The sequence below is a fragment of the Sitophilus oryzae genome, unplaced genomic scaffold (genome assembly GCF_002938485.1).
Source record: "Sitophilus oryzae breed Bouriz unplaced genomic scaffold, Soryzae_2.0 scaffold_357_pilon_pilon, whole genome shotgun sequence".
In the NCBI taxonomy this organism is placed as follows: domain Eukaryota; kingdom Metazoa; phylum Arthropoda; class Insecta; order Coleoptera; family Curculionidae; genus Sitophilus; species Sitophilus oryzae.
The window spans coordinates 1,593,106-1,605,278 of NW_022146926.1; the positions used below are offsets into that span (position 1 = coordinate 1,593,106).

General features: G+C 33.6%; 1 protein-coding gene across 1 annotated transcript in view; it reads right to left on the reverse strand.

Annotated features, from left to right (window-relative positions):
- The window catches only part of LOC115884800 (probable chitinase 10), a 52,910-nt gene that overhangs the window by 10,663 nt on the left and 30,074 nt on the right, over positions 1 to 12,173 (reverse strand). The window contains exons 20-25 of the mRNA XM_030903485.1: positions 11,206 to 11,665; positions 10,941 to 11,152; positions 9,542 to 9,820; positions 6,856 to 7,131; positions 1,558 to 2,077; positions 1,287 to 1,498 (exon numbers count right to left, since the gene is read on the reverse strand). Coding sequence (XP_030759345.1) covers positions 1,287 to 1,498; positions 1,558 to 2,077; positions 6,856 to 7,131; positions 9,542 to 9,820; positions 10,941 to 11,152; positions 11,206 to 11,665 — 1,959 coding nt within the window. The remainder of the gene's footprint in view (positions 1 to 1,286; positions 1,499 to 1,557; positions 2,078 to 6,855; positions 7,132 to 9,541; positions 9,821 to 10,940; positions 11,153 to 11,205; positions 11,666 to 12,173) is intronic.

The following is a 12,173-nucleotide window of genomic DNA, read 5'->3' on the forward strand; positions in this document are numbered from 1 at the left end:
ATATTCTACCTTAGAAAAGTTAAGTCAAAAAAATCGCAAAAAATCGCAACATTAAACTTATTGGAAGCGTATGTCTAAATGCGTATGTGTATAGTAAGATCCTTTATGTGGATACTTCTCATAAATTAATTGTTATAGTAGCTAGAGAAGAACATGAAATATAAAGTTACGTATTTTTTCTCAAGATTTCCGAAGAGGTATGTCATAAATGTCAAATGACATTTTTTGACAAATTGAAAAATTTTGACAGATTTTTCTTTCAGATTTAAAAATGTGCACTCCGTGACCATTGCTTCCAGCTGATATAAAACAAAATATCAGTAAATAGTAGGTGGTAAAATAAAATTTAGATATTTTTAATAGGTATAAGTTCTGTTATTTTCGAAATCGTCATTGTTTAAGTCTCAGAATATTGTTACTTATTTAAAATATAATAATAAAATATTGTTCACATATTGTCTGGTATTATTAGAGACCCAACTTATTGAAATGACAAACAATCTTGAATAGATTGGATTAGTATACTCAGGGTTTTCTTTTATACATTGACACCCCCTTTATCTTTTTTATTTGACGTTTCCGAAAACTGTCTCAAATGAAAGTGGTTTTGAATAAATTTGCCAAAAAAGTCTATTTTGCATATACAAAGTGCTTCAAAAAGTCTGGGCATGGTTCAACTTTCTTATTTCAAATTAGGTATAGAAGAATATATAAACAAGGGTATAGGCTATGTTACATAAAAGTAGTTAGGATTTTTAGGAGAAAATAAAAATCAAATTAGAAATTGGGTACTAATTTGAAATAAGAAAGTTGGGCCACGCACAGGATTTCTAAGGCACCCTGTATACGCAAAGAATACTGTTTTGAAAAATGTATTCGAGACCATTAAACTTTTATTCAAGACACTTTTTTCGAAAACGTCGAATAAAAAAGATACAGAGGATGTCAATATATAAAACAAACCCTGATATGCCGGAGGAGTAATAATTGCTCAATATTTGTCTGTTTCATCTTGGCTCTGCCTAAAATCGTAAAATTTAGTGAAATATAAAATATTCTTACCGCCTTTTGGTAGCTGTATTAGTCAATAGATGATTTTTCCCATTTTATGAAACCCCCCACCACCCCCAACCACTCTCAAGTCAGCCAAAACTAACTGGGTTCACGGGCTACTAGCATAGAATGTTTTTACCAAATTTGAATGAAATCGTACAAAAAAAGAATTTTTGCAACATACTTCTGGATTTTTGCCCACTGTGCGACATAGAGATAGATAGGTAACTTACTTGCCAGCATTTTGGATATTCCCAGTCCAGATCCAGACCATCAATACCGTGTTCTTCGATAAAATCTACAACGTGAGCTATAAATCTTCTCCTGGCAGCCGGGTTATTTACTAATCTAGAGTATTTATCCCCTGCTGAATCGTTCCAGCCCCCAATAGCAATCAAAACCTTGATACCTCTTGATTTGTACTCTGTCACTTTTTCATAAAATTCTATAAAATATATTTTTTTTTAAATTCTGGCTATTAAACATAACCATTGTTAAACTTACTGTTATCAAAATCCGCCCAAGTATCATGAGGTTTAATAATGAGCTGATCACCATCTAATACAGCAAATCCATAAATAATATGTGTGCATAGATTTGGATCGATGTTGGAAGGTAGGTATTTGCCACGACCTTGTCTGTACCATGCCCAGTTGGTAAAATAACAAACCACTTTGTATTTACTATCTGTGTCTACTATAGTGCTTTGTGGTACTTGGGGTGCCAGAGATGATGATTCTAAAGTAGCAGATTGGTGGGTCTCTTCTTCGGCTTCTACCGGCTCGGGCTGTCCTACCCTATGTGGTTTCTCATCGCTGTCGTCTATGGGGGGAATTGGTTCTGGTTGGCCCGTGCCTGGATCGGCCAGAACGTTTCGAATGGTTGTGAGAAGAGGATGGCGACCTCCTCCGCACCTGTTCTTGAAGTCGTCCAAATCCAAAGCCCAAATCATACCACCTCCGAGATCCATGCGCCTAATGTATTCCGATTTAATTCGAATCATTTCTTTATCATCGAACGAAACCTGCAAGTAATTCTCCAATATACAGGGTGGTCCGAAGTGTATTCCGGAGAGTTCGGCAGCATATTCTGCAGACAAAAATAAGTAAAAAAGTTGCTAAAAATGTACGTCCTAAAATGCTTAGTTTCAAAGATACAGGGTGTAGAAGTTTCATTTTTATTTTATTTTTGTCCAAGTAATTTCTGAAGTAACGGCAATATCTGGATGAAAATTGTTGTCTGGGTGTTCTTTGACATGAGAAATTTGATTTTGATGCCAATATGATTTCTGTTTGTAGGGGACGCCACCTATATGCGTTTTAACCTTTGAATAAGAAGACTAAGGAAGGAGCATATCAAAAATCTTAGGCACACCGCGATGGGCCTCAAATATGGCCGACTTAAATTCCGGTCTATCAGTGTCGTTCTAATTCCGCCCTTAAATTGGTATTTTTTCAGAAGATCGTAAAAACTGTTTAGAATGAAGGACCCGTTTCTCTGGGAAAAACTAAATATTTTTCTGTTGGTTGTAAAATCCCACGTCCATAAATTAATATAATACTTGCTTTGAAACAGCTACAAACGACTAGCATCAGTCATTAAGGCTGTAAAAGCCTAAATTTTAACTTCGAGATTATATAAGCAAAACCCCTAGAAAGCAATAAAACTCTAAGACCCTTCTCACGATAGACCTCCAACGGGCCAATACAAACAGATTTTGGATAAAAACAAGTATAATTGTTAATTTAAATATTAAACTAAAGTTCACGTAATGATAATCTGAAAGTTAAGGACTGTCCTCCTTTTTTATCCAAAATATCCAAAAGTATGTGAAATAAATAAACTTATAAGATAAAACAGCGGAATCTAATGAAATCAAATTATATAAATATATATGTGACAATAAATCAATATATGTGATTTGTTTGGTTTTTAAGGACAGACCTTAAAATATACTTTAGTTAGGGTTAGATTTAATCATGTGTAATTGTGTTTACGGTAATTATAATATTTACACGGATATTAGTAATAATTTGGAAATAATATAGAAATGGTCATAGTAACGACATCTGTGACAAGTAGGGCGAACTAGACCGGGAACGACAGGGTAGTTGAGGTTTTTTCAGACCAATCAGACGGTTCCTGAAAAGCGAACCCGAACATGATTTGAGAATGGCTCGGCTTTTGGTGGTTCCCTATTCTTTTTACCCGCCCATTTTAAAGATTTCGAGATTTAGGAAAATAGTTTTTTGGATCAGTTCGGTACTGACTTTTAAATTAGACGGTCGAATCTCCTCCGTGTAGATCTTATATTATGGTGGTTTCTTTTTAATAATTTTAGTAAGTTTTCTATTTAAAGATTTTCTTAAATATTCGATTCTCAAGTTAGGAAATTTTAAACATTTCATGTATAAAAATTTTTAATTTGTTGTTTTAGATTTTCTTTAATATTTCTTTTATTAACGATTTAAGACTTTCTGTTTGTTCTAAAGGCTTTAGTAAAAGTTAGATGTCATCACACAAATTATTATTTTGCAATTGTTCTTTTTATTAAATTCTAATTTAAATCCAATTGATCAGTTAATATTTTTTTTGTCATATTAATTTTCTGGCAACGAAAATTCTAAGAGATATTTGAATTGTATGCTAATTTTAGATAATTTAGATTAGACTAATAAGAAGAATATTTTGTATTTTTAACTTTATCACTTCTGAATTTTAATATCATTCATTAATTATTTTTGATTAAATATCTTTCTTTTTTTTATATTTCATTAATTATAAATGTCTTATTAAATCGTTTTCTTTATTTTTATCTATTTATTTTTTTTTATAGTAAATATAGTTAGGTGTTGTGAAAAATCGGCATTTTATTTTTAATCTCACCTTTTCACTAAAATATTAAACTATCTAAAAGAACACTATGATAACTGGTCGAGTGGTTTAATGTAAAGAATGAGTCCAAGACCGAAGTGGTGGGGATCAATGAAATCTTCGACAGGTTCTTGTTGTTGATGTATTGCTGATGGATGTTGACGTAATAAGGTAAGTGGCAATAGAGTTTATAGTAACTGAATTTAGAAAGAACCCTTACCATAAAAGTGCGATGCCTTAATTTCTATTTTTAGCTGGCTATATTTTGTTTTTTTATATGTAAACGAAACTATATTTACGCTCTGAAAAGTCGGTGTTCTCATTATCCAAGTTCTGCCTACCGCTCAATAAATTATTTTAATTATAATTATATAAAGGCCACTCTACCATGTTAACGGACAAATCTGGAAAGTTTTGTCACATAACTTTTCAAACTAACCTTCTAACTTCGCAAACTTCTAACTTCGCAAACACCTGTATAAAACTACTGAGTGAAAAAATATACATTTCCATGCTTTTTTACGTAAAAAATGTCTTTTGGTAAAAATCGCTACGAGCAACCGTTCTCAAGATATATAGTATTTAAATAATCAATACTTGTTATTATTGACAAAAAATAAACATGTTGACTATGATAGATAGTTATTTGAGTGAAATGATATAAATGTTTCTTCGAAAAAATGATAAAACAGAACTTTTTGTACAAGAACATTTCAAATTTTAATTTTATGTCAATTATGACAGGTATTGATAATTTCGATTCCAAATATCTCGAGAACCATTACTCGTAGCGATCTTTACCAAGAGACCTTTTTTACTTAAAAAACATCATAAATGTATATTTTTTACTCAATATTTTTATACAGGTACGGACGAAAAGTTATTCCTGTTCAAATCAGTTAAAAAATATGTAGCTGGCGATCTCTCCAAGGAGGAGTCATATTGACATCAAAATCAAATTTCTCATGTCCATAAACTCTCACAAACCAACTTTCATCCAAATATTAACGTTACTTCAGAAATTATTTGGAAAAAATCGAAATAAAAATGAACTTCTAAACCCTGTACCTCCCAAACTAAGCATCTTAGAACATACGTTTATACGAACTTTTTACTCATTTTTATCTGCAGAATATGTTGGCGAAGTTTCCGGAATACAGTTCGGACCACCCCGTATATTTACCTAATTTGTAAAAATCTAAATCATAAAAATATTTCAGTAATCTTTAATACGATTTTGGGTATTCAAAGAAACTTAGGGACACTCCCAAGTAGCATTTGGACGTTATCTAACGTCGGGTATACGTCACGTTCAATAAACCCGACGTCGGGTAACAACGTCGGTTCGACCGCCTGACGACCCTTATTTGCACCTAAATGGGGAATACAGATTCGGGTCGCCTCGACGTCGGTATCTGACCTAATAGGGTAATTCTACCAATTACCAACGTCATATTACGTTGGATTTTAGTTACTTAAAATTCGTCGCTAAGCACTTACGTTACGTTTGGTTTCATATTCGCTACCAAGAATACATAAAAACCTAACCAAACTACCTAATTACAAATGGATTCATAATCACTCCTCGAATATAACTATAAGTGCCTATCTAATTTCATATTATAATAATTCTGAATCATTAATCCAGACATCAGTTTTGTCAACGGAAGTCACTTTCTTGATATATCTGACTAAAATACTCCGGAAAACAACGAGCGCCTTCAAAATTAGGTAGATTTATGAAATAAAAATATCTATAAAAAAGTAACTCGCAAAATATTTTTTTTTAATTTTCTAGCTGGTTTAATCATAAAACTGTACTGTGGTTCCCCCCAAACTGAACCTTATCAATATTATTCTACTAGAAATCGAAATGTGAATATAAATTTTAAAAACAAAAAACGATTTTAAAATGGCTGACAATCGGATATGTGTTAAGAATGGCGGATTTCTGTGTCCGACTTAATATGAACTACCAATATACCAATTCCGACCGGGTCTCCAACATTAGTCGTCTCACACGACCGAAGTCATCAAACCGGACGACCGGCAATCATATTATGACTTATATAATTCCAACGTACGCCACGTAACCTCACTTTGCGTATCAGTGATTAGTGGAACTATATTTTAGTTTTTGTTTTCTCCTTAAAAAAAATGGGCAGCCACTTTTTTAAGCCTAACCTCACATGTGGGAGGAGGATGGGGTCTGCTGATTTCCTAAGCTAAAAAATGAAATTAAGATGCACCAGTGTAATGCGCATCTCTTCCGGATAAAAAGCATTTATGGGTGGAGGCAAGACATCACTACTACTATTATTAATTTGCAAAAGCCTCGACCTTTTTCTGTAAAATGTTAAATGTAGATGAATGTCTAAATGCCTTTTTAGTGTTTTTTAGGCATAATAAAAAAATTAAGTTTGTTTACAAAAACTTTTTATTAGGTTATGTTCATGATGTTCATTAGGTCGCAAATGCTACTTAAAGGGTTGTATTTACGGACGTAAATAGAGATACGTAAATTAGGTTATAAATATGAACATAAAATACAACGAAATATAATTGGACGTTACTTTAGGGATTATCAGTGAGACGTATCCTATTCGGACAACGGGTAGACGTCGGGCTAGTTCAAGTATATGTACGTCGTGCAAGCCAACGTGTGAACGACGTTGGGAAATTAATAAAAATGGTACGTTGTTATTTTGTACGTCGACAGATCGTTGGATTTACCGACTCGGATCCAACGACGTCGCTTTTAATAGGAAAGCGACGTCACAGGTCGTATCGACCTAAATTTGCACAAGTCTGACGTCGCTTCAGGTCAGATTTAGTTCGAAGTCAGATAGATGCTACTTGGGCTATCGTTAATAAAAGTTGTGCTTATTAGGCTTATATCTTTTAGTATGTTTAGTCGAAGTTTATTACCCATTGATTTCCTTTGTACGCGTATGGACCCACTCGTCGTTTAGGATCTTGAACCACAGTCCATCCTTTATTCTTTATGTTGTCGCAAATTTCGTAATAGGCTAAAAACCCAGCTGCCCTGGTGTATTCTCCAGCTTCTCCAGGACCTGGTGCTTTGGCATTTAGGCCGTTTACTTTCTCGTCTTCTAGTCGGAAGGATTGACCATATAGAGGCATTCCCATGACTATCTTTCTTCTCGGCACTCCTTCAGATATCCAGTAGTGAATGGAGAAGTTCTGTAGAAAAAATAACATACCCTCTTGTTAGAAAGTCTACTTGTTATATGGTATTATTCATAGACTTGAATTTTGCGAGTTTATTTTATAATTGGTTTTATGTAAAGTTTATAAATTTGGAAAAACATTGTGTCAGGAATTGAACCACAGTGATATTATGGTGAATCTTATGCTGGATACAGACCATGCAGACAAGATAGAAACATTCATGTTTTACGACAAAATTGCGACAAATCTTTGTCTGATGTCCCGTCTCGAGTCGGTAAAGATCAAAGTGTCTATGTTTTGTTCGTATAATAATACGACAAGTTGTCGGCACAGTGTGGATGGCGTGTGCTGCCAACAGTAGGAGACCAGTGAAATCACACATGGTTAATAAAACGCATTCGCAACAACTAAACTCTTGACTTTGTTGTACTTTTGTCCTTCCGGTGTGGACAATTTGTCTCAAGTTTGTCTTGTCAGGATTTCCCATTTTTTGTCGCAAGTTTGTCTTGTTTTGGTCTCAAAATTGTGTTTACTTTTTGTCGTCTTGGTCTGGACCTGGCATTAGAGGTTACGCAAAAAGTTACTTTGACGGCGCGGCGTGTGATCTTTTCCAAACTAATTTTTCAAAAAATGTTGAGGTAAAGTAATTTCTTGATTGTTTGTGAAGATATGGTATATGGAAATGATATAATTCCGAAATGTATATAGATTTTGCTTAAACTATTATCAGATAATATACAGGGTTGTTCACCACATACGACACGCAGTATTGTAGCTAAACGATTAGATTTTTACAAATTGTAAGTTTTGGGTTCGTTGAAGGACTATTAGAGCTACAATTTAAAAATATTTTTACAAGATACAGAGTGTCCCAAATAAATAAAAAATATCAAAGTTGTATTTTTTTAAATGAAACACCCTGTGTATTATTACATTTTTAGTTTCGACGATTAAAATAAAGGTAAATTTGATTAAGGTTTACCGCACTTTAATCTTACCGTTTTTGAAATATTTTCAATTTTGTGAAATTGCAGTCAAAATTTTAAGGCTTCATTTCTCCAATTTAAGGGTATCAAAGTTTTTAATGAAATACCCTGTATATTTTATGACAATCAGATGCACAATTTAATTGTCTACCAAATTGTATTATACCATTTTTTACCTATATCTTCAAGTTTCCGTAGAAAATACATTTTCTTGTAATTTAAAACTCATTTATCAATATACCCACGGAATACTGACATTTTAGATTATTTTTAAAGATGTGGCAAATTTTTAAAGAGTACAGATACTAATAGCGTCGATATAGTTTGTTTATTTCATTAAGAAATAAAAGAAAACTGTTTAAATATTTGTTAAAGAGGACCAATTAATTCCAGTATTCAAACTACATTAATTGTCTGTTTGCGTTGATTAATAATAATTGGTCCAAATATTAAAAAACTGAATTTTGTAAGTGTATTAGACAGTGTGGTAGCAAAAAAAAGTAACACCGTAAAAATAATATTTCATTTTTTGACAAATGCTTATTTATAGCAACAGAGACGTTCATTTTCATAACTTATTATTATATTGATTTCTGATTCAAATCCACATTTATTTAGAATAATTTATTAACGAACATAATTAAGTATGTAATTAATTAGTATTTGGGCAGAAATAATGGTGGTATATTTAATTAAGGGTATACTCTTTATAAAGATGTAAATCGTTTTCTTTTTGCATACAAATGGGCTAGTAATATCATCATTTTGCCAAAAACGATAATATTACTAGCCTGTACACTTTGTACATTTGTTGCTTTAAAAACAATCTAAAATGTCAATATTCCATGGGTATATTGATAAATGAGGTCTAAATTATAAGAAAATGCATTTTCTACGAAAACTTCAAGGAATAAGTAAAAAAGTGGTATAATACAATTTGATAGACAATTAAATTGTGCATCTGATTCTCCTAAAATATACAGATTTAAATTATCTCTGTATGAGGTAGTATTATTTTTATTATTGCAACACAATAACTGATCAATAGCAATAAATAGACTTCAGTAAATATTTAGTATTAAAAAATTTGATACCCTTGGAGAAATGAAGCCTTAAAATTTTGACTGCAATTTCACAAAATTGAAAATATTTCAAAAACGGTAAGGTTTAAGTATAATAAACCTTAATCAAATTTAGCTTTATTTTAATCGTCAAAACTAAAAATGTAATAATATACAGGGCGTTCCATTTTAAAAAGTACAACTTTGATATTTTTTTTTATTTGGGACACTCTGTATCTTGTAAAAATATTTTTAAATTGTAGCTCTAATAGTCCTTCAACGAACCCAAAACTTACAATTTGTAAAAATCTAATCATTTAGCTACAATACTCCGTGTCGTATGTGGTGAACAACCCTGTATATGTTGGTACTTACTGAGTTGTAGAATGCGACCTCGTCTTCAGGATGGTAGAATAATGGAGCAACATGTCCAGTTTGCTTATCCCATTGGCCGTGGAAATCGTAGGTCATTACAGCCACCCAATCCAAATACTCCCCAAGAACGGGTACTTCGTATCCAGCATCGATGACAGTTTTACTGGGTGAAACAGCTGCAGAAAGTAAGTAGCCATGTGGTCTAAACGCCTCCTTAAGCTCTCTGACGAAATCGGAAAAGGCCTTCTTATCAGAATCGGGACCTTTTTTACAATCCACCTAAAATTATTCAAATAAACATTAATAATTATGTTTGCTAAACATTATATGTACAATTAATTATATTGTACAAGAAATACCTTCCTTTCATACCTTCATGGCTATTAACATATTATATCACTATAGTATTGAGTAATAAAAAAGATTGGAAGGAAGTAACGATTGCTCAGCATGTAAAAGACCATACCATAACGTGGTATACTGATGCTTCCAAAACCAAAGCAGGGACAGGGATAGGAGTATTTGGGCCGAAAACTAAATACTTCAGACAGAAATCTACGCTACCGAAAGATGCGTACATTTTATCTTAGATAAGAACTATCGAAACAGGAAATAGCCATCCTATCTGATAGTCAAGCAGCACTAAACGCGATCAACTCAATAACCATCAATTCTAAGTTGGTCAAAGAATGCCTAGAGAAGCTCAACAAATTAGGCAAAGAAAATAAAGTCCTCCTACTCTGGGTGCCTGCTTACCGAGGGATAGAAGGCAATGAGAAAGCAAATGATCTGGCTAGAAAAGGAGCGAACACTCCACTAACTGGACCAGAAACGTTCTGTTTTCCAAGCGGGAACCAACTAAAAGCGGAACTGAAGAACCTGGAAGACTAACCATCCGTAACTTGGAATGGGTGTCCTCCAATAGTCTAAGACACTCAAAAAAGTTCCTCAGAACTTACGACCGAGAAAAATCAAAGATTTTCCTTGATTTAAGTAAAAACAATCTTCGGATTGTCATGGGGTTTCTAACAGGATACTGTCTCCTCAACGAACACCTCAGTAGGCTGAAGCTGAAAAGCAACGGCGAATGCAGATTCTGCGGGGAAAATGGGGAAACACCAGAACACCTTATCACTGAGTGCGCCGAGACGACGACCATTCGTGCCATGAACCTTGGTACGTCTGATGTCGAGGATGGAGAGCTGGCCTCTGCAGAACGTTCTCAGATACTGGCTTTTGTTAAAGCCTTGAGACTGTATGATGAGTTATAACTCGTTATAACTCAAGAAAGGGGAACACACAATAGATCTGTAAGGTCGCAGTGATTAACTCCCCTCCTAAGCATTCTAAAACATATTATTAACTAATCAATAAATCGAAATTAAAACTGAATACATACCTGCCAACATTTGGGATATTCCCAATCCAGATCCAGTCCATCAAATCCATATTTATCAATAAACTTCAACACATTTTCAATAAACCGTCTTCTAGCTGCTGGACTATTGACCAATCTGGAATATTTATCACCTTGAGAATCATTCCAACCTCCAATAGCCACAGAAACCTTCAAACCTTTGGCTTTATAGCCAACTACCCTCTTATAGAACTCTAAAATAAATACATGTAATACCACAAAGGAAACTTTCAAAAGCATTACTTACGATTATCAAAATCGGCCCAAGAATCGTGAGCTTTGATGACGAGATTGGAGAAATCCAACACCGCAAATCCGTAGACTATGTGAGTGCAGAGATTTTCATCGATATCCTCCGGAAGATACTTTCCTAAACCCTTTCTATACCAAGCCCAGTTAGTAAAGTAACAGACTATTTTGAAATAATCGGATTTGGGTTTGAGGGGATCTGACAACGGTGGTTTTTCTGAAGTTGGGGGAATTGGAGGGTGCCATTCCCAGGCATTCTCTCCCGGTTCGCTGGTGCTGGGCGGTTTCCATTCCCATTGCGTTGTGGATCTTACAGTTGTGGTGCTGGGTTTAGACGAAATGCTTGTTGTTGGTTTTAGGACAGGGGAGATCGTTGGTTTTTGGATACCGCCGCTTTCGATTTCGTTTTCGTTTTCGTCGCATTGGGAACCTCGAGGCCAGTCGCAGATTTTCATTTCCTAAAATTGTAAAGGAATTTTTGATAAAATTATTTCATTGTTGAAAATTATAACACTTTAACTACAATACCCAAAGTACATAAAAGTAGTCTAGCTATTCATTTCGCTAATCATATAATCATCATCAACATATTGATTTTATTATTAGCTTTGTATTATGGTAGCCCATTGTCTGTTGTCATACTGTCTTTCTATTTATACAAGGTGTCTCAATATTTAGTAGACATAGAACTTCTATGAATTTTTGGAATGAAAATAAGTCATTGGGCACAATTTACCTCTATATAACAGTACTTCGTCTGTCCGTTATAGGTATCTTAAAAAATATACACATTTTTAAATATATGTTAAGAACCGTTATTCTGATTTGAATGAGTTTTGGTGTGCTTTAACATTCGACTTTTACAAATATTAAGGAAAGCCAATCAAGCAAATCAAACCCTTTGGTTTGAGTTTGTCAAAATAAAATAAATTAATTCTCCATTATCTTTTTAACTATACCGGGTGC